Source organism: Gymnoscopelus braueri, assembly GCF_963280865.1.
Source record: "Gymnoscopelus braueri genome assembly, chromosome: 17".
Classification (NCBI taxonomy): Eukaryota; Metazoa; Chordata; class Actinopteri; order Myctophiformes; family Myctophidae; genus Gymnoscopelus; species Gymnoscopelus braueri.
The window spans coordinates 17178860-17203105 of record NC_137617.1 but is presented as its reverse complement, the minus strand read 5'-3'; the positions used below and the strand labels follow the sequence as shown (position 1 = coordinate 17203105).

The 24246-nt window shown below is 41.8% G+C and overlaps 1 protein-coding gene across 3 annotated transcripts in view; it reads right to left on the bottom strand.

Annotated features, from left to right (window-relative positions):
* plce1 (phospholipase C, epsilon 1) overlaps positions 1-24246 on the bottom strand; it is a 124407-nt gene that overhangs the window by 54838 nt on the left and 45323 nt on the right. For 2 of the 3 annotated variants that reach the window (XM_080454551.1, XM_080454552.1), the window contains exons 6-8: positions 18302-18513; positions 17558-17700; positions 364-518 (exon numbers count right to left, since the gene is read on the bottom strand). In XM_080454551.1, the coding sequence (XP_080310677.1) occupies positions 364-518; positions 17558-17700; positions 18302-18513 (510 nt within the window). Of the gene's footprint in view, positions 1-363; positions 519-10233; positions 10439-17557; positions 17701-18301; positions 18514-24246 lie in introns of those variants that run through there. The other variant, XM_080454553.1, reaches the window with a different exon arrangement.

The window sequence follows — 24246 nt, the reverse complement described above, 5'->3', positions numbered from 1 at the left end:
TGTACAAGAATGAATCCCAATCACTGCAGAGTGTGTGTGTGATTATGTGTGGGTTACTACTGTCACAGAGTCTAATTCAATCTGCTCTCATAATTATACTGCATCACTCTCCTCTTGTTCTTACAATCTCTACAAGAAAAACTGTGTCCATCGACACATAAATAACATACGGTCATCAATTTGATTTTTTTATCATTTGATCCCGTTCGAAATACCAGAAGTGAAGTCAATGAAGCTATCTAAGGCACAGCCTCTAAAAGGTGTGTGTGTGTGTGTGTGGGGGGGGGGGTGTATACACATATTGAATGTGTTGAGCATGTCTGTGTTTGTTTGTTTGTGTGCGCGTGCATGCTTCCCACCCACCCGCTGGTACAGCTGCTGCTCCTGTTGGGTGAGGATGCATGCGATCTCCTCGGGGAACTGGACCAGATGACGCAGCTCGGCCAGCTCCTTGCTGATCCCACTGACACTGGGGGGCAGAGAGCTGCTACTGGTCATACTGTTAGCCAGCTGACGCTCTGCATGGACACAAAGAGAGAGAGAGACAATTTCAAATCAATCAATAGTTGAGACCTAACCACTTTGAACCTAGCAAAACACGAAGGAAAATAAAAGCCTGGATATCGAGGCTATTTTGAACCCTAACGTCCCTATTCTGGGGCTAACATGTGAGCTTGTAAATCGGCTGTTTTCACGTAGAGCCAAAACTGGAGGGGGCGGCCCGGACCGCTGGCCTAGCAGTCCGGGCACTTAGGCTCTAATGTCACCTGACAGCGCATCGCGGGTTGAGTCCCGTTCCTCTCTCTCTCCCTGTTTCCTGTCCATCTCCACTATAAATACAGGCAGAAAAGCCCAAAAGAATATAAAAAATTTAAATAAAAACTGAAGGGGGCCTAGTATAGAGCCAAAACCAGAGGGGGCCTATAGGGCCCTTGGGAATCCGATCAACTACGTATGGGGTTTACATGGGTTTAGATGATTGCTTAACTAATGTATTGAGGCTTATGTGTTTGTGTGTGTGCCTGTATGTCACGGTCTGAAATGACATGAAAATGAAAGAAGAGGTTGCAGAGCTCGAAGGAGTCTGCAACCTCTTCTTCCATATACTGTATATGCTTTTGCTCAGTGGTCAGCACCTCTGAACTATTGGTGTGCGCCCTTCCAGCTTGTTTGTTTGACTGTCTGAAATGACTCAATGCACTGTATTATCGTCACATTACGGCCATGAACCTTCATGCTGTACATTAGATCTCTAACTCAATACCTGACATATGGGGGTTAAGTGCAATTTGGTCGCCAGAGGTCAAAAGTGGCTCAACTATGCACACCTCTAGGTTGCCCTTGTTTTCTAATGCAATCTTTCTAAAGCTATAGCTCATGGTCTGGATGGACAGACTGAAGGACAGAGAGAAGCAGATAAACAAAGTATAGAAGAGAGATTGTCAAGTGTTTTGTTCTCTTCTTAAAGTCTAACTACCTAACATCTAATTTAGTAGACTTTTTGGCAACACCTCTGGTTACTCTGTTGTCTGACAAAAACACTGATGTACGATTCGTTAAACATTTCATCCTTTGGTAAATGAGGCACTCATTACCATTTAAAAGTTTATACAAAACAAAGGAAAATTCAATGTTATTGGTCTGCCTTTTAACTTACAGTACTCCCCTCTCAGGCTAAACCGGTCAAGGAGGCCCAGTGCTGACCTCTTTCTTAACCCCTAAGCTTACACCTCCAAGAGGAAAAGGATTCAGTTCCAATGACCATGAGATTCCTCTCAAGGCTACTTTTGACGTCGTCAACAACATCGATTCAGTGCTCTCACTGCGGTGAGTGACGTGACTGCTACCTGTGTCTATAAATGTTGGGGACAAACAAGCTGCCCTCTAACGGTTAGCCTCTCTCTGATGACTCACCACACCTCAGTCACTGGAGAGAAGCAAAAATCGATCTCCACTCAGCTGGTGTGTTTGAGTTTCAGTCCAGACCATTAGTCTGTCTGTGTGTTTGGACACGGAACACACGCACATGCACAGACAGACAGACACACAGACAGACAGACAGACGCACGCAGTACAGCCCTGCTAACACAGGACTAATGGACATGGTCTACATTGGCGCTTGTGCTACCAGGTAAACCAGTACAATGTCTTAACCCATTAAGACCTGAGGCCGATTCTGCAAAATGCCTTCTAAATCAGTAGTTCTCACACTTTTTCGTAATTCAAAATTATTCAACATTTTTCAAACACTTTCAAGATTTTTCAAAAATGTTCAAAAATAGCCAACGCTAAAATCTAATATTATATCACATGACATCACAGATGCTTTGCCGGTTTTAATGGGTTAACCATTGCCATGCAAGTCCCCAACACCCTACCCACCCGAGCGCTCATCATGACCATCTGAACAGCATCAGATGAAGGTGAAGCTGAAACTGCTCTCCCTCCAAGATAGAAACAGCTCTGCTGGACTTTGCACTCAGTGGTATATGCAAACATACTGCATGCATACACACACACACACACACACACACACACACACACACACACACACACACACACACACACACACACAGAGACTTGGATTGTGTGCAAAACCCACGGCAAAAAAGCGGAAAATCTGAATGCCGTTTGTATTACTCTGATAAACATTGAGCGTAATGTGAATTATTACTAATAATGTATATCTGTCTGTGTGTTTACATGGGTTGAAGGGAATCCTGCTAACTGTTTTGACAGTGACTAAAGGTTGGAGTTGGTTGGAGGTTCATCAGTGTATGTACCTGACCGATGGAGGGCAACCACGATAGCAGCTCACCGCTATTTTGAAAATATGGTATTTACAATCTAAAGAGTCATGTGTCGTCTAAAGTTTAAGTGATCCAGTGGAATCATTCTGTATTTTTTTTTATACACATGAACCCTTGCAACACGATGCGTTGTGATGTACACTGGCTAAGTGGTAGAGATTTGTTGTTTTATTCAGATAGGACAGTGGTTCTCAAAGTGTGGTCCATGGACCCTCAGGGTTCCAAATGGACCCTTACATGTCTGTAACTCCTTGAAATGAAAAAGTTTGATAACCACTGAGATAGGAAAATGTAGAGACAGGAAAGCAAAGGCAGAGAGTGAGAGAGGGGAGACACAAAGACATAATACCGGGAGTCGGATTCAAACGTGGCTCCTCACAACTCACAAGGTGCAGGTCAGGTTGAGCCCCCAGGCACCCCGTTGTCCTGTTTGTCCAATGACTATGTCATTTAGGATTAATGTGTTGCACTTTGTTTACAGCGCAGTGCCATGAAGGCTAGCACTGGGAAACACACACCATACATTGAGTACCAGGAATTAGACACACACACGTTGTGGTAATTGTCGCCTGTCCGACACACGGAAAAGCACACACACACACACACACACACACACACACACACACACACACACACACACACACACACACACACACACACACACACCATGTCCTATGTCCTGGGTAACCCTTGAGATGTGCTACAGGTAGCCATGGTAACGGCAGTTACTGCTCTGCAGGAGAGAAAAAAACGTATTTGTAGTTTGATTTGTGGAGCTGGCTTAACAGCTTCTGAAATGAAGTAAGTGTGTGTGTGTGTGTGTGTGTGTGTGTGTGTGTGTGTGTGTGTGTGTGTGTGTGTGTGTGTGTAGAGAGGGAAATTGAGAGAGGAAGAGAGAGTCAGTCAGAGAGAAAATAGAAAAAGAAAATTGCACTCTTTTGAGCACAGATCCCCACCAGACCGGGTTGCCTACCCAGGGCTGTTGTGCGACCTGTTATAGCGCCACCATGAGGCCCATTTGAAACATTTGGGGTGCCAGTCAGATCTTTCTTGGGCTACTGTGAATGTACGCGCAAAGTTTTTCACAGCAATCGGATGCAGTGTTCATGATTTGTGGCATTTTGTGCAAAACGGCATAGCCAATCATAATGAAATATGACAAATCTGACAGATAAATTACATGACTATAGAGATAATGTGTACTGATTGGCTTGAGGTTTGAACAAAATGTAGGCGCGCGTAATATCAAAATTGTTTGGGGGGGGAGAAGGGGATGAAGTTGAATTGCAGGATTATAATAGAGCAGAGAGGCAGAGGCAGGGGGGAAAGAGAGAGTGAGAGAGTGAGAGTGAGAGTGAGAGAGAGAGGGGGGGGGTCAGGGATGTCATCAGAAAAAGCAAAAAGCCAAGACAACAGTAATCCTCCACTGGAAAATGTATGGGAATCTTCAATTCCCTAAAAGAAAAGGAAAAAAAGGCACATCCCGAGAGCGAGAGAGCGAGACACAGGAAACGAGAGAGGAAGAGAAAGATGGGGAGTGTGCTGAGACTGAGCGATAAAAACAGAGATAGGGAGGAAGGTTTAAGTGGAGGGAGTGTAGTTGCGTGGTTTACACAGTCCAGCAGGTGTGTATGTTCTCTATCACACTGAGCACTATAGCAGAATCCAGATACACTACATAGCCTAGAGAGAAAGACCAGAGGTAGTTTATGTAAACTGTACTGACCAAGGGATGTTATTTGCCTAAGAAACGCACAGTTAACAATCGGGCTAGGACACTTACCTACACCATAAGCGGTTGTAATTATTTTTAGATTGAAATGTGGACCTAAACAAGGTTTTGCGGAGTAGACCAGTGGTTCTCAACCTGTGGGGGTCCCCACATGATTTTGGGGGGGTCCCCAGATGACAGTGAAGTGACAATTTAACTAATTATCTGCCATTGACGTGTTTGATGTGTTTTTTTCCAAAACAAAAAAAGACCATTACTGCATTAAAATAAATCAACATACTATAAAAACTGATCAAATATTGGCCAAATTGTCAAATAATATGAGAAAGAAGCAAAAATTGTGACACAATATTTAGAAGTGGAACCGAGTCAAACAAAATGTAATGCCATTGTAGGAGTTGATCAACTCCTACAATTCCAAGTGTTTGTCCGGGTGGGGGTCCCCAGTTCAAATATGATTATTTTAGGGGGTCGTGGCCTGAAAAGGTTGAGAACCACTGGTGTAGACCACAACACAGATCAAGGTGCACACTGGAGCAAATCTTTCCATATGACCCTACTGACCACTAGTCCTGCATGTCTCTCACCCCCCACACACACACACACATTTTATTTTGGCAAGCAGCGTAAAATAAATTGTATAGAAAACAGCTGTGCATCACATTTTCTTTTAATCGATAATTTTCACACGCTCAAAATTGCATAATGGTGAAAGAAAAATTGTCACCCTGAAGCACGTATACAGTGATGTGGCTTTAAGCTGGGTTCATCAACTCATATCATAGGATATTCTCTCTTTCTCCACTTGTTGCTTTACCTGCCGGATCATACCATGAAGAACATCTCGCCGATCGTCCTTCAGTAAAATATGAGCACTAGCACGATCCATTGGAGCGATCGCCGGCCCTTTAATCATTATCTAAATAAATATCTTGCTTAGCCAATTATAAATGATGGCATGTACAGAAAGCGAGAAGCGGTAAAAAAAAAACGAAATCCTGTAATATTGCATAATTTTGTAAGGTTTTGCACTCCTAGTTTTGGTTATTTCGTTAGTTTGAGTTAACTATAATAACCCAGTGTCCAACCTTCAGTCTCTTCAGTACGCTGGCCCTCGCGCTCCTGCTCCTCTTCCCCAGCAGTCCTTTTGAAGTGGAAATCATTTCATCGGTCACATGAATTTCATCACTACTTAATTCATTATGCTAATTCTCCCTTTTATCCAAGCAGGCAGGGACCCAGTCAGAGCAAGCTGTCAGTTTCAGATGTGTCCTGTAATAGGCCATTACAATTACTTAAAAGTGAAGGTACATTAACACATAGGTAAGAGCCGCCCCCTCCACCAGTAAGTCCTAAGATAATACATCTTTATTATCTCCACCAGGCCAAAGGCAGGGTTTTTACCCCTATCTGTGTTCATTTCACAAATCACTGCACCAATCATCCTCAAATTTATTTCAAAGACCAATGACCCCAATCCCTGAATACTTTTCAAATCCGTCAACAACAACTGTGTGTTTTTGTGTGTGCATTTATAATCTCAGCCATACCATCCCTCCAGGTGATGGGATCACATCAGTATGTCCAATCTACCGTAATCAGAGTATTTCACTGACTTTTGCCTAAATATGGAGTTCCACCCAGCCTGGCAAAGATCAGTTTTGGATCCCAACGTCCGGTTTTCGAACCACTGATGTAAATGATGAATAATATAGAATTTTAGTGAGCATGAAACAGGGGGAGAGGATGCTCATCTGCATGCTGAAAAAGGAGCCCTTTATTAGTGTGTGTGTGTGTGCGTGTGCACAATATGTGTGCGTCAGGCCAATGTCTGCATAGATCCTGTTCAGAATGGTGATGGTGGAGGGGGGGAGCAGATAGGCTGAACATCCTTTTTAAAGATTCTTCCTTTATTTTTGAGTTGATCATTGAGTTGATCATTGTGTTCCTGATTTGGCAAATTAGATGCACCAGAGAGACACAGGAAATAAGGGGGGCAGGGGGTGATGATGACACAGTATATTGTTGTAAAATGGATATGAACCCGCAGCATCTTTGTTCAGTGAGCCGTCAGAGTGCTCCGCTTATTGAGCACACATCCAGCTGGGAATCTAATGCCTTCTCAGTGACACATCACACACACACACACACACACACACACACACACACACCCACACCACACTATACTTGTAAGGACGTCGACATTTTAGGCCAGCGATTTTATGAATACCATTTTCAGTTTTCCACCATTTCCAACACTAACCCTAAAGCCGGATATAGTAGATCTGTTATTTTCGGTTGTGACACCCAGTCAACCATAAAACAACCATAAAACAGAGCTCAAAACAGCTCCTGGATACAAAAGTGCCAAGACCTACAGTATGACGTCAACTACTGCAAAGCCGTTTTACATTTCTGTCCCTGATAATGCAAAATGTCCAAAAAGTGGTTCATCTTACCCCATTATCCCCTAAGTAAGGGATCATCTAGGTCGAGCTGTGCAGTTATTGAAAAGTAATGCAGGATGTCTTGGCAAATAATAACCCTCCAACGTGAAGTGGAGGAGGGTTTGCCTTGCGTGCGTTCTTTTTCAGAGTGGATTATCCTGCTTACTGTACAATATGCCATGGCCACTCAGCGACCATTAAATGTTCTATGTTTATTCATATTTTGGGGCAATAAGCTCTTTGGATAGAAACTTTTCACGATGGGCAAGACCTAGCCTGTTGAGTGTCTAAAGTTAACGGAAGTACTGGAATTTGGCAGAAGTACCACCCAAGGAAGTGACGGATCTGTTTACATTCTCTGTGCATGAAACACGTGTTGTGATTGGTCGAAAAAGACAGTTTCCAGGTGAAGTGCAAATGATGGAAGTCCCACCCTATAGACACTCTGTGCATTAAGTAATGACCAGGTTTTTCTCCTTGGAGATGATAAATTTGCCTCTCTAAATAATGCCATGGCCACAAGTATTCTCTGTGGGCCATGGCATAAAGGTTTTGAACTATACTTAATCCAAAAGGAACAAGGATAACCTTTTTGTCAATCTGATGTATCTGTTCTGGATGTACCAATGAAGTCAAGCAGTGAGACACAATTGAAAGTCAATAGGAACTGTAATACCTGTAGGTGGAATCTTTCAACAACCATCAGGCTTGTTTGGGTGAATCACAAGCAATTTTTAAGGCAAAGCAGAGGAGCCTTGAACACAGACAGACAGACAGACAGACAGACACACAATCAATGCATTCGATGACAAGTTCTATACTAGGCTTTATAGGTCACTCAAACAGGTGCAATACACCATTATAAAGTCAGACAAATTCATTTCCCAATGACCTTTAAAAAGGTAGTACAACATTATCTACAAATGAATCAGACCATTTAGTTTATTATGTTATTAGTTATTAGTAATGTTTTGAAAAGAACAATATAGTTTGATGTATTATTATTATAATCATTATTATTATTGTTTATCTTATGGCCAAGTTTATCAGGTTTAAAACACTAACTGGACTGTCTGCCCTAGACTCCAAGAATAACATTCATCATTCAGGAAATATAATGCACAAAGCCAAAACAAATAAATCATTGGACTACAGTTGACAACAACAGACTTTGAAAAATATATATATAATTTCAATACAAAATCTTGAACCATGTGTTCCTTCCTTCCTTCCTTCCTACAAAAAAATAACAGACTCTCATCCTGGCATCCAGGAATAAACATATTCTTAGATTGGTGAGGTGCTTGCCACTGCAGTGACATATTCCAGACATGAACAGCGGAATAAAACTTAATTGTTTACTTTCTCAGTGACGGGCAGGACATCGGTAGTAATCAATTAAGAGTTATGCTGAAGCAGAGTCTGCGGAAACATGAAAGTAACCCGAAGCTATTAAACACATTGGCACGGTCCTCTGTGGGGCTCTGCTATGAGTAAGCCTGTAAAAAATTCTGGGTCCTGACCCACGGAATTGGCAAAATAATAACATCATTACGACATACAACCAAACTATATTGTCACGCCAATTCCTTTAAGATGGAAACAAAGCTATCATTGTGCCATGGTGTTGTGTTTAAGAACTGGTAGAATGTGAACAACCAGTTCTGGAAACGCCAACTCAACCAGGAAATACTATGTGGATTCAAACACTCTCCCACACACACTGCATACAGTATCCTTAGTGTTAATTTACACACGTATACTGTGTGTACACGCGCATGAACACACAAGAGCAAACAAATAAGCAAGCAGCGAGAGAAGCAGACACACACACAAATGGAAGGACTGAAGTGAGGCGTGTGTGTGTGCGCGCGCGGGCGCACGCACGCACACGCACACACACAAACACACACACACACACACAGACACCCACCAGCCCCCCCACCCACAACGGTGGCAGCAGTAGCAATGCACATCGATTTCTTGACAATGTTGAGTTACTGTAGGGAGTTTCTCTGCTGACTCACATACCGTATGTGTACACACATACTGTACACTCAACACACATAAAAGGGGAGGGCTACGACAGATAAACGACCATCCTTAAACCTCAAACAAGTCTTAAATCTGCATAATGGAGCAAACAAAGAGTGAAGTAAGACAGAATGAGTTCTTTGATAATATGTGAGCTCTTCCACAACACGCCAAGACCCCCAAAGACCACTATACAGCCCCATGCAGAACTTCAGACACCTGCCAGCCGACATTTAGCATTTCAAGGGTGGGTTTTTCAAGGGTGGAAACCTTGTATGTCCAAAACCGTTCCTTTTAGCTCTACAAGCTCACAATGCGTTGCATCGCGATTCGCGACATGTTGTGAGTTTGTAGATCTGCTATTTTCGCTACTTTTGGGCGACAACTTTTGTATGACGAATTAGGACATTCATTCATGAGAAAACATCAAAAGTTGAAATGTGGAGATCCGAGGTATCTGCCTGACAGCAACGATTTGACAGCACAACTGGTCAACTGACCTGATAAGCTCACTTCAAAATAGTATGAAAAAAGCTGGAATATTTGCCCATAAAAATATTATCACAATATTAAGATAATCCCATATCTAATATTCCTTGTCTAATATATCGTGTATATAATGCATATTTGGACTACGCAGGTTTAGTCTTCCGATCATCACGAACTGATGCAGACAAATTAGTTTTTAACGCTTCTGTAGCTATCTAATCCTATTTCCTAGGATGCCCCACTGGGAGGACGAGAAGGCTGACTACCTATTGAACACGAGAACACGCAACTAGCATTTAATTCCTCTCATTTGATTTGAGCTGCGGTACCGTTAGATTTACCACGGCAAACTAGGTTACAGTGCGTGAGGCACCTCAGGTGTCGCATAATAGAAACCTGAATGAACATCGATAAGTTCACTTACTATTCAGACAAGTGTTTTTAGAATCACCGCTCACACACAGTAGTGGTAGCACAGCACATAAGGGTCCATTTGGGTCCACATTTACACTCTCAAAGAGTTAAATTGACAATGTATCATCTACTAACCCACACAGTCAAAACCATTTGTAACTCTAAGAGTGTACAAATGTAACCAAAGAGACCCTGACTGGGTCCATTTGGTTACATTTGTACACTCTCAGAGTTAAATTAACACTAAGGATTTTACTCTCCAGTGGACGCAGTGGACTTAAGTCACAGTTGCCTGTACTGTACTCACTGATCAGCTTGTAGTCCGTTCTGTGAGAGGGCTTCATGGTTGACAGATTCAGCTGAGCGGTCAGGTTGGCAGTCGCTCTGCCTCCCACACTGACAGCTCAGTGCCCGAGTGAACCAAATACACTTGTCCACATTTCAGCTGAGAGTCCCTTGCAGCTGTTCCCTCTGCCTCTCTCTCTCTTGCTCTCTCTCTCCGCCTGCCTTTCTCTCCCACTCTCTCTTTTGCCCTCTCTCTCTGCTGTGCTCTCTCTCTGCCTCCCTCTCTCACTCTCTCTCTTTCTGTCTGTTTCTCTGCCGCTCTCTCTCTCTGACTGTCCAGCCTCCTATTTCTTTTTCTCACTCCCCATTTCTTTGATTACTTGAACTTTCTAACTTGAATTGTGATTCTGCTCTCTCTCACCTGCTTTACGCTCTCTCCCTCTCCTCAACAAACCATTTCTATCTCTCTCTCTCTCTCCCTCCCTTTTCTCCCCTCCCACTCTTCACTGACAGCATACATAGTTTACAGCCATGTGCTAGAGTTAGAGGAGCCAACTCACTGCATAGTACACACAAACACACACACACACACACACACACACGAGCGCGCTAGGGCTGAACGATTGGGGGAAAATATCCAATCGCGATTTTTATATTATACTTAAATTGTCAGTAATGTTAAGTACAGATCTACAGTATAAGATGCTATATTAGATCATTTTGCTGGGGACCCCCTGGAACTCCCTCAAGGACCCCTAGGGGTTCCCGGACCCCACTTTCAGAAATACTGGACTAGAGCAGCGGAGAAAACCTGCAGTAACAAACCGTCGCCCACTGCTTTGAAAACCAATCCTGAAACCGTCCCAAATAAGGACCACCCTAAAGTCTTTGGATTGGTTCTGCAATGCTGTTATTTCTGACATTTCACAACACACAGAACACAGAAAACACACACACTTGGATGTGGATGTGTACTTTCCGCCCCCCCCCCACACACACACAAACACACATAAACAAACACCGACAAACACATGCACACAGGGCCACGCTCAATACACACACAAAAGCCAATCCAACGGACAGTGCATTAGCGAGGTGTTAACATAAACAGTGTTGTGTTGACACAGAAGCTCCATGAAACAAAAACACGTTTCTCATGAGGACATACACGGTAGTTGATGATCTCCCCATCTGTCAGTCTCTATACCTGAATGTGCGTGTGTGCATTTAATTTTGTGCCTGTGCATCCAGATACATCTGCTTGTTCGAGTAAGCCTCCGTCTCTCTAAAACACAGGCATATACACATAAGTGCATACATGCATAAATGCACATATATGCAGTATACATAGTGCATTGCACAAGGACAGTAAAATCCCCAGTGTTAATTTAACTCTGACAGTGTCCATTTGGGTCCATTTTACACCCTCAGATTTTAAATCATCACAGTAGATTTTACTGTGTGCACAGGCTCATGTCCACCTTGACCTTGGCTTACCCTCATCTATTTTTTCCACCACCAGTATTTGGTTTTATGGGTGTCAAGAGTTTACCATCACAACGAACAGAGCCCTGCCACAACGATGTAGGCCTGCAACAGTTAATCAAAGTGCTTTAATCTATGATAGAAAAAAAAACATAAAAAAGCTAAAATAACACATCTACAATCTACAAGCTCAGAATGCACTGCAATGCAACACGTTGTGAGCTTGTAGATATGCTATTCTACAAGTTAGACAATTTTAGCATGACACCATTGTAGGACAAAGCCTAACTAGCAAAAGACTAATCAATTAAGCCAATTAGAAAAAATCTATTCAAATACTTTTGCGGCGATTAATTGATTATTATTTTTCTTCTCTTTTTTTCACCCCGATTATTCAATTAATCAAAAAAGTAATCAATAGACTAATCGCTAAGAAGATAAAGGATAGTTGCAGCCCTACACTAATGGCCCCCCGCCCGCCCCACCCCAACGTATGCAAGGGGGCCATAGATACCTGACCAACCTTCACCATAAAACACTCTACTGACCCGCCGTCTAAAATCACACGCACGTGTCACGCAACCAAGAGATACAGCACATGTCAATGACCGTCTGACGCACATCAGAGGAACCAGGGACGCGTTTCCAGATCATTGCGGCCGCACGTGGCAGCTGGAGAATGTAAAGAAAAACATTCCACCTATCACCACTTAATGCTAAAGCTCAGAAAATATTACTACAGCCACACAGACCATTATGCTGGTAATCCTCCAAGGCATTTGGGACCAGAGCCATTGATAGACTGCATGTGGTACTGTACGTTGTGTTGGACTAGCTGCTGCTTTATCTCCAACCGGGAGTGTAGATTTAATGCCTAATTTATAATCCATCACACCACAGTGTCCTCCGCTGAAAATAGCCAATACACAAGCTCACAATGTGAGCTGGACCAGTGGTTCTCAAACATTTTCATGCTCAGGGACATGTTTTCATTTTGTGCCAGGGACCCCCCATAAGAGCTTGTACAGTAGATTGAAGTATAAATCAGACTTACGGGTTGGCTGCAGATGAACAACTCCCAGAACATCATTCAAGATCAAAGCATAGGGCAAGATTTCAGCCCGATCATAGCCCCATTGACTTCCATTATAAAATTAAAGGATTTCATATAAACCATATGTAAAAGATAAAAGTAGTTCCTTAACTATGAAACAAAAGCCTTCAAAAGTCAATGACTTCAAACCACTGTATAATTGAGACATGTAATTGCCAGGACTCCTGAAAGTCCTTTTTTGAGCAGTCAAAATTAACATGAATTATTCCTCGATGCTAGCACAGGCTACATAGTCCATAGCTATAACATATTGATGGGGTTGAGCTATTTTGGCAGTATTTGCTGTATCATCAAATATACTAGAGAGAAATGGTCACTTATTAGGGGTTGAACACTGAGCACAGGACTAGCACCATACATGGTCAAATAAAAGCAAACATTATTTGCTTTATCTCCTCAACTTTGGTATAATGAAAGTGACATCCCCTTGAAGAATTCAAAAACAACGACCACGGACAGCTCTGGATAACCTATAAACTCACTCAATTTATCATTTGATTTAATTCAAGCTCCATCAACTCTTATTTAACCAGGAAAGTTGACGAGGAACATTCGTACGCACAGTTAAGCCTGCAGCATACTCCAAACAATTATTCTGGATTCGGCAGGTCGTGCCGAAATGAACAAAAATGAGGATGAAACGGTTTTACACTCACTCATAGACTAGGGCTATCATCATGATCACGTAAGTTGTTGACGATTAATTGTTGTGCAAATAATTGCTGATTAACGGTTTAATTGTGTTTTTGGCATTGAACATTGGAACATGTAAATCAAAATTACATTAATGTTTGCCTTTTAGGGTTTGTAAACAAAAACAGGGACGGTATGAAAAATAACTTAAATATACACAGAAATGACTGACAATGACCGGTACCAATCAGAATAAATGATGTACGGCCAAAACAGGCCAAGCACTTACAAATTCTACTGCACTGACTCATCTCAGTCTTAACCACAGGAACCTTATCGTTCCTATTCTGGCCATGTCACCACAGGAGATCACACAGTTCTGTGTGAAGGGCAGGAAGAGGGTGTTTATACAACAGTGGTTCTCAAAGTATGGTCTCTCAGGGGTTCCTTGAGGGGGGTTCCAAATGGAACACTTTACAGGTCTGTAACTCTGAGAGTATACAAATGGAACCAAAAAGGTTCCATTTGTATACTCTCAGCGTTAAGGGGGGGGGGGGGGGTCCATCAAATTAAAAAGTTAGAGAACCACTGAGATAAAACATTGAGCATCCATCTGCCACTGAGGCCTCCGTTTCTGTTTACATTGTACAGAGTGACTCATCAAATTTCAGTTTGAACACACACACCACCTGCTGATGTGATTGGCAGGCCCTAAAAGGCCTCTTGAGGAGCTACGAGGCTGCGTGGGTCTGGAGCCTTAATTGCTTCCCGGAGAACCCAGAACAGCAAAATGCTGTTATGGGCATTCATCAAATATCTGGACTGTTTTGGCATAGGGTCAGGAGTGTGATTAGAGTGTGTGTGTGTGTGTGTGTGTGTGTGTGTGTGTGTGTGTGTGTGTGTGTGTGTGTGTGTGTGTGTGTGTGTGTGTGTGTGTGTGTGTGTGCGTCTACTTCAAGTACTGCCAAGCCTGCAGCTGTGTATGTGTATGTGTGTTGGTTCTATTCCACTTACCGGACTCCTATAAAAAAAGAAAATGATTGCATCATAATGTTGAAGCCTAATGTAGTGTGTGTGTGTGTGTGTGTGTGTGTGTGTGTGTGTGTGTGTGTGTGTGTGTGTCTAATTAATACTTGGAGGTCATGGAAAGGCCAAAAGTCATCTATCTATGCAAGTTGTCAAAAACCAACACTGAATTCAACCATCTCTGTAGATCTGCGTGCGTGCGTGCCTGCCTGCCTGCCTGCCTGCCTGCCTGCCTGCCTGCCTGCCTGCCTGCCTGCCTGCCTGCCTGCCTGCCTGCGTGCGTGCGTGCGTGCGTGCGTGCGTGCGTGCGTGCGTGCGTGCGTGCGTGCGTGCGTGCGTGCGTGCATACGTGCATGCGTGCGTGCGCTGGTGAAACCTCATCAGCGGTGCAGAACAGACAGCCTGTCACCTGGCATGTGGCCAGAGGCAGTAGATGTACGAGGATCAGCTTACATTAAAGTCATAAGTTACATCAGTGCAGAGGAGCTGGACACAACAACTAGCCAACTGACCCACACACAGACCAGAGAGAGGAGAGAGAGAGAGACCGGTGAACAACAATGCCAAGGAAACCATCCTAGAAACAAATCTCCATGATGCACAGCAGTGGCTCTCAAAGTGAGGTCCAAGGGGGTTCAAGGGGGTCCAACAAATTGAGTTAATATATTACAAAAATCTGTTTGACCACTTCAACCTTATTTACATTGGCTATTTCAAAATGGTCAATCTACAGGCTCACAATTGCTACTGCTATTTGCTGCTGCTATTTTCAAAACATCTTCAAAAACTGTGAACATAAACGTCTCTTTGGTTCACCTCTTTGGGTCAACTGGCCGCATATGAGAGACTGTCTTATAGGTTGCTCAACAAGATGGACAAATATTACCTAAAATGGGACATTATCATCTGCATGTGTCGGGACTTGGATGACGTTTCCGGCTCTGAGTGAGCTTCATTGACCACAAAAGACTCTTAGGAAAGACTTGCCTGGATTATGGCTGAGGTAGACTGCGGGCGGTATGCTTCTGTGCACTGTACTTATGATTTGCTTTATTGTTGTTGTGCTTTTGTTGTTTGTAATGTATGTCTTGTTATTATTATTGTTGTTGATGTGGATGTTTTTGTATGTTTATTACCGTACATAAGGGAAAAAAGTTATAAAGTACCAAAAAAAAAAAAAAAACTGAACATAAAAAAGAAAATATGTCCCTGGCACAAAATATTTTCAGATGGGGTCCACGGCCACATTCATATTAATGTGGGAAAATAAATTCACTGCTACATGCTTTACTTACACAGGAGATTGGACATTTAAATCAAAAGCCAAAGGGACACATTTAGTCCTAAAAAAACACACAGGATAGGCTACACAGCAGTATCTATCCCGGTAAAATGGTGTCTGCCTTCATCTCCTATTCTCTAAACTAGAAGCTTCCAGCCGAGTCTCAAGGAGAAATGCTAACAATACCAAGTCACTGTCTGTGTGTGTGTGTGTGTGTGTGTGTGTGTGTGTGTGTGTGTGTGTGGGGGTCAAGGTATCGTTTGAAGCTAATCAAAAGAGGCTGGCTCACATCTTTGAAGTGACCTTGGCTCTTGAAACCTCCAGTATGCTCTGATGTGAAGAAGATACAGGGCTGTGGAGTGGTTCTGATGTGGCAAGAAGACTCAAAGCTTTCACCTCGCTCTCTCTGTGTGTGTGTGTGTGTGTGTGTGTGTGTGTGTGTGTGTGTGCGTGCGTGCGTGCGTGCGTGCGTGCGTGCGTGCGTGCGTGCGTGCGTGCGTGCGTGCGTGCGTGCGTGCGTGCGTGCGTGCGTGCGTGCGTGCGAGAGACACACACACACAGAGAAAGTGATAAGAGGAAGCACAGAAGGAACAGGGTGACCAGTGGGATCAAGCAGGGTCCAGAGTCCTGCTGTCCTGAGATGCATTATGTGTCTCTTTTTGTCCATGAAGGGCAACTCAGAATCTTCCTTAACCTGAAACTTTCCAGAACCCCTGTAGATCTGTGATGTTTTTTATTGTTGACCTTTCCATTGTTACCAGAACCATGCCTGAATGGGTTTTTGCTTCATAAAATAAGTAAAATTAGCCAATTTACATACAAGCTATTTTTGCTAATTAACCCTTTATGACCGGGAACAAATCAGTGTCATTTTAAGATTTCTTTGGCTATTAAAAAATAGCAGATATACAAGCTCATTATGAACTTGTAGATCTGCTATTTTTTTTAAATCATGAAAATGTGTTCAAATCTTTATATATATATTTTTAAGTGAACATTTGTAACTCATGTTACAACTTGGTGCCACGCTATGAGCTTGTAGATCTGCCGTAGCGTATATGGAAACAAATCCAGAACGTGTGAAATATGTTACATGGCATGGTTGACTAAGTTCTTGCAGTGGAAAAGAGCTGTGTCCAGGGATAATGTAGGACAAGACGAACCACAGGGGACCACAGTGACTCAACCCCAGCCATTTACAGGCTGCTATCCTTCAGCCATGTCAAAACACACTCAGCCAGTGTCACACTGCATCACCCATTTTGTTTCAACATCCAAGTGTTTGATCATCCAGGTTCTCTTTCTGACATATTTTAGTATCATGTTTTTTATATTCTCTTTTTTTTTTTAGGCGATACTGGTTTTAACTAGAGACTGGAATTTGTAGCAGTGTTGTGCATTACAGATTGAGGCTGATTTGGTCTCAGCTGGGCTTCCCAGCATAAATAAAGGTTTTAACCACTACCAATCTGGCATCCCTATTTTTGGGCATCTCATTATAGGCATGTCATTATATAAAAGTTTACTATACAATATATTATTATTAACAATAATAAAGATATTAGAATGATTATATTTGACACATAAGCACATTATCATTAACGCAAAATAACCACTCATTCTGCTAGCTTTTCTCAAAGCATCCGTCTACCATGGTGCAATGGTCTGTAATTTCTATAGCGCCTTTTATCCAAAGTGCTTTACGATGTCGATGTACCTCCTGAGCCACTGCCGCCCATATTCATTACAGACGACTAAGTGAGCCAGTAAAGATGTCCACACACACACATACACCGTGAAACTCACCTTTGAGCACGGCGTGTCCGGTGGAGCCCTGCGGTGCAGGACAGGGCAGGGCAGAGCGAGCACCGAGGGCAGCTGTGGCCTCCAGCAGGGCTCCGCTCAGTAAGGAACACACTGATGTCCTCTGGCCCGCGGCACGGTAAAACCTAAAACACACAAACACACACACATGGTATATACACATTCATTAACACAAGGCTGATTTATACTTTGTCGTACGACAATGCTGCGTGCCGAAAATAGCCGATCTACAAGCTCACAACGTGTCAAGCTTGTACATGTTCTAGTTTCTGAAGAAAAAAATTATGAAATCATGTGGATATTGGGATCCACATGGGAACGGCGTGGATCAATGTGGATCTGGTTTGACTCCCCGTTTGACTCCAAATTTGGGCTAGGCTTCAGTCCGAACAGAGGCCCTTTGCTTTACATTACAAAATTGTGTAAAACAATTCATCATGGTTTTAAAGAAAAAATACCATGCCTTTTTTCTATATTAATTTCTTTAACTCTTTTACTGCCATGGACGCGTTTTCGAGTCAATTGGTACGCGTTTGAATTTGTTTTTCTTTCATTTCTTTTCCCACTCAGAACCAGGAGATGTTTTGTCAATTATTTGGGGGCCCGCTTGCAATATCCTCACAGCCCTCTAGTAGGCCCTGGCCCACAGGTTGGGAATCGCATCATCAACATCTTTTCTGCTAAAAAATAAAAAACAAAAAAAAGGTACTAGAAGTCTCCACTGACCTGGGCGTCTGAGATGCAGGATCACACCAGGGCTTTAGGCAAGGATTGGGACCGTAGCAGGAACTGGGAATGGAAGAGGAGCTTGTTGTACTGTACCGTTGTACTGACCAGCGAGCCACTCTGACACACACACATCCAGGGCAGACTAGCAGGAGCTTCTTGGAGGGATGGATCAGGTTGCCCTCTTCCTGGTCCAATATGTGTTGCACAACCTGTTGGGAAGTGATGATGACATGAGTTTTTTTCGTTACAGAATGGACGGCAACAGTACCAACGGTAAGAAAAGTCCTCTCTTCCCATTTGCAATGATCTGTTCTGAGAACAGAGTGAACATGAAAGGAACACTTTGACCCGAGTCATCGCTGCCAAGCAGGGTTAACAAAATAACAAAAACTAGAATATTTTTTTAAAAACATAGTACAGTAGTTAACTGAAATAAAAATAAAAACGAGGGTTTGCAAAAAAAAGAACTAACTGAAGCCGTATTGCGTGTTTACAAAATTAACTATAGTAACTAATGTCCTTAGTTAGGGTCAAAAATAGCAGATCTAAGCTCACAAATGCTATTTTTCTGACCTTGTTGAATCTTACACCCAGATTAATCCATATTGCCAAAAAATTTATAACTATCACTATCACTAATATAAATTAAACTAAGTCTTTTGAAAACTTCAAACTGTTCTGGGAACTGAGTCCATAAGACATTAAAATAGAAATGCTTCTCTGAAACTACTGAATCATTACGCCTCCATACAGTGTAAGTGACCCTCGAGAGACGTCAAACTTCTGAAGAAAGCCATTACAGCAACATTTAGTGGCGATGCAAATGGACGGTAATGTCTTTGGCAGGGACGGGGAGTTGGCAAAAATAGGACGAAATCGATACAGAGGGCCTATATGAGGACCCAGAGTACAATGAAAACAATACTGCTGAGTCTAATTATTGGAAACACCGTCTTTCATCACTGCCTGAAAATGTTGCAGAAGGAAGGAAGGAATTGAGGGAAAGAAGGAGCCAGGGCAGCAGAGCTGCCTCCAATTAACCAAAAATATATCGAAACCAACAAATAAAGCCAATAACAGACTTAATCTTGCTCGTGTAGGTTAATCGAATAATCGAGGAGCTTTTAACTAATTTACTCGTTTTACTATGTATTTTTGGCGAGACATGCTATTTTCAACGGCGTATAACAAGTGAACGGGAGGTCGCAATGAATTTTTTTTTTCTTCCCAGAAACACAGTGAAACTCTCCGTAATTAGTAACCATCAGGGGATCGATCATACTGGAGATAAATATTCTGTGACTACTCGAAAAGGTAAGAAAATCGAAAAATCGCTGGCATTCTGGGCTTTATTTATGTAATTACTCTGGGCAGTGAAAGAGTTAATATAATATATATATATATATATATTTTTTTTTCTTATATATCCACGAATCGACAAAAACATTCTGATAATTTTTCTATAATCGACTAAATTGATTAGTCTGATTAACCATTAATCCCTCTCTTCTGTAACTTGCAGGCCGTTTCTCCCCATTCTGCATCCACCCCTCTTCTGCCTTCGTCTATGTACTCTTTCCTCTGCCACTCCAATATCCATCTCTCCCTGTCTGTCTGTCCATCCTTCCCTGGAAACATTGTCATCTTAGGCAACAGATTGTTGGAGGAATACCGTGTTTTTTTGTCACACAAACTGTAGGTAAAGGCATTCATGGAGTAGTAGGGTACAAGAATAGCATATCATAGCAAAAATATTGGAAGAAACAAAATATTTGCGCATCAAAAGCAGGAAATGCAAAAGGAACATTGGCTATTTAGTGTAAAAGGAAAAAATAATTATTGCAAAATAGTGCATCATTATCAAATCTCACAAAGTGTAGCATTACATTTGATTGCATTTTTATTCCAGTTTAACCCACTTTGTTTATTGTTCTAATTAAATTAACACACACGCACACACACACACACACACACACACACACACACACACACACACACACACACATACACACAAGATAATTAGCTGTCTCAATGGGATGGGTTTCCTGCATGGGGAGTTGGCATGGCTGTTGTCAGATCTAAGCCATCCCTAGAGACGGGACATGTACAAGACTGTATGCACGTCCAGATGGAGAGACAGACCCAGAAAAGAAAGAAAGAGAGACAGACGGGCATTTCCTCAAAGCCATTCTCTTCAACTGGCCTGTTAAACACTGACCTTCTGACCGGCTTTCCAGAAGTGCATTCTTTTAACATGTTGATCGTTACTGAATCATTTTTCTGGTAAAACCAAACAGTTCCAGTCAAAACTGTAGCAGTTCAAAGGTGTTTTTTTGTCTTTTATCCTTATTAGGCTCAAGCATTTCAACTTACTGTGTCATCTTTGACATAAAAGCGCCTCAATGGGAAATAAACAGCTATAAACAAACACAGAACAGGCAGTTTGAAAATGCAGTTGGTGTCTAAACCTTTGGCACTGCGTTGCTTCTCTGGGTCTAATGACTGTTCATTTAAGAGGATTTTCTACTGACTCCAAGGGATTACCCGGTCAAGAGATGGATGTTGTGACTAACACTTTCTCACTAGCAGGAATTATTTGTTTATTTAGCACCACTCTATCACACAGGGGAAAAGGGAATATTTCACATCTATTATCTGGATGCTGTGGTTTTTGACACTGCACTCCTTAACCACTTGCCTCTACAGCGACAATAATGAAATCTGTAAGCTATTCTTGTGAGCTTGTAGATCAGCTATTTTTGCCAAATGTTTGCCTGTTATGACATGCCTATTGGGCCCTTATCTTTGTCGTATGATGGTGCCACGTTAATATTGTCTCCCCAGAAGTATTATAGACTATAGTAGCAGTATTAACAGGAACTGGCAAAAAGAAAAAGGAAAAACATTACCATCTGCTGCAACTGACCCATACTAAATTAAATCCCCTTTAAGAGAATTCATCACACAAAACATAACATATGTGTACATAGCACATGTACAGGCCAACTCAAATATCATTATACTGTATGCCTTGGAAAACAAGAAGCACATTTCGCCCAGACATAAGCTGATACAGAGTCCTTTTTAATGCTGCAAAGCTGGCCTACATCTTCTGTTTATGTTGAACACTTGACCAAGGCCCTAAATAGCACTCATGCTTGGATTATCTACATCTAGATGGCAGAGCTGACGGATAATTAGTGGAGGCCCTTTTTTCCTTCTTCTGGCCTTTACTGGGACACTAAAGCCAGAGTTATACTTGTCAAGACATACCTTTATACTACTGTATATTCCTGGTATAATGAAGTGGTCTTTGTAGGAGACATACAACAAATCAGTACTGTGCAATTTTGTTACTCCACTATATCTCTGACGCAAATATTGTACTTTTACTCCACTACAATTGTTTGAAAAAAATAAGATTATTATAACAAAACATACCTGAACCAATTAAGCCCTATTTTATACTTTGGCTATTTGAAAATAGCCAAACGACAAGTTCTGAGCTTGTAGATTTTGACAAATTGTTACAATCCTTTGGTCTAGGCGGGGAAAATGAAGGATTGTCACATACGGGTTGGAAAGTGAAGTCTGGTTTTTATTGACCATTTCTTTTCTCATTTCTTGTTAGAATTGCATGATTTGACAAAGACTGAATTATTTTATGACATGATTTTCAACACTTGATTTTCAACATGATTTTAGACTAGTAGAAAATAGTACCTGGCGCAAAACAATAAACAAATAAACCAACTTAACCCTACCATTGCTTTTAAACCTCTCAACTGTCCTAATATGAAATAAAAATTACATGAGAAATCTAATCGAACTACTCTAGTTTAATCTGAATCAAAAGTTGTCGCCACAGTACCATCTCCGCAACAGTGTTTGATCAAAGTTAAGGTGTCTCAAGCATCTTTAGCAGTAGCAAGCCCAAACTGTCAGTCAGGCTGCTCTGACTACTATTTAGTGGGTTCAAACAAGGTGGACCCAAACCACCACTAACTAATACATAACTTCAGAAAGACTTGCACTCCAGCAAGCTTAATGAAGTTTTAACTGAGTACACATAGGGACTGGAAATTATATAAACATAGACAAAATTATGGCAGGCGAGCAGGGGACAGCACTACTGCAAGTACTGACAAAGTCCTCAGGTGTTTGGTGTCCTTAAGTAGCCAACCCCAACCAATTCTGCATAATGAGTACTTTTACTTTTGGTACCTTAAGTGTATTTGGATGCCAATACTTTTGAACTACGTTTTGAGGACATTTACTTAGTATTTCTACATTGTGGTATTGGTACTTTTACTTACAAGAAAAACATTTGTTTTACTTCTTCCACCACTGCAACAAATCATAGTTGCAAATGACTCTCAGGTATTTGCTTTGAACTGCTACTGAATCAACCTGAGGCTTTGCACTTGCTTTGCAGTTGCTTCTACAAACTCCCTTATTATTCCAGTTAACAATTCATTGCAGTCGAGCAGAAGCCTCTCATCTCCATATTTCATCTTTTTATGGGGGGGTTTTCCTGTAACTTAAATTCCCTACTTCATCATGCTACAGTACAGTGTTAAACAAAAGTAGCAAAAATAGGCGATCTACAAGTTCAAATAGACAATTTTTTTGCTATTTCTTCATTTGAATCCTGAAAAGTATTTTTGGACATATGAGGTTTCCACCCACATTTAGCTGCAACTTTATCAGGGTACCTCAAGATAAGGTCAGTAATTAATGAATAACATTACATAGATCCTGACTGGAAGGGACTACTATAAACACTGTTAGTTTGTATTGTACAGTACACACAGTCAAAGTGATGGATGGATCATTACTCTCTCTCTCAGTGTGTGTGTGTGTGTGTGTGTGTGTGTGTGTGTGTGTGTGTGTGTGTGTGTGTGTGTGTGTGTGTGTGTGTGTGTGTGTGTGTGTGTGTGTGTGTGTGTGTGTGTGTGTGTGTGTGTGTGTGTGTGCGTGCGTGCGTGCGTGCAGTGACAAAGGAGACTATAGGGAATTTTTGATGGACAGACAGCAGGTGTCATTGCATGCACATACGCACTTGCGCACACAGTCTCACACTCAAAGCCCACATTCAAACAAACAGCCCATAATACTCTATAACTTTTACACTGTTTTCAGGAGATAATTCTTTGATCCTTCACATATTCTGATCCTTCAGAAGTGGCACACCATGGAGGGTTCATAAAACACCCAAGGCACACGGTAGCAGGGGAACACATCAAATAATCAATTTCTTTCACAATTTTTGCACGACAGTTATGCAACAAAGTATTAATTAAGCAAGTGGTTAATACATTCTTTGATAAATATTTTTTCACCCATATAATAATCCAAATAATTTTGGATTATTCAATTAATCCAAAAAGTAATTGATAGAATAATCACTAATAGTTAGTTGCAGCCCTACAAGAGATCAGCCGACAGGGAACAAACACACAGGGAACAAACACACACTTTGAACGTGGTCTTACTTCAGGGAGCTCATTAAGCATACAACAGATGATACCCTCTCTCCTCTAATCGTAGATACGTGTCTCTAAAGGAAGAATAAAGCAGTTCCCTATAGTGCAGGCAGACAGAGAGAGAAACATGATTTATTTATAACCACTAACCAGTAAAGACTGAGTCATAGGTTATCAATCTACCTATAAGCTAGAGTACCAGTAAAGGCTAATTTATACAATGTCAAATGACTGCGTCATCCGACAAAAGGCATCGACTGACGCATAACATATTTTCAAATGAAAGCGTCCACCATTTCATCAGTTGAATATACGTCATTTTTGACGTACGACAGGGTCGTTTGATGAAGTATGAATAAGCCTGAAGGCTTCGTTGCCACGAAGCTCAATCAATTACAGAGCCGTCTTGGACATATGACTACTTCCCACTTTCTCACATTAAGTTGGGGTAAAGGG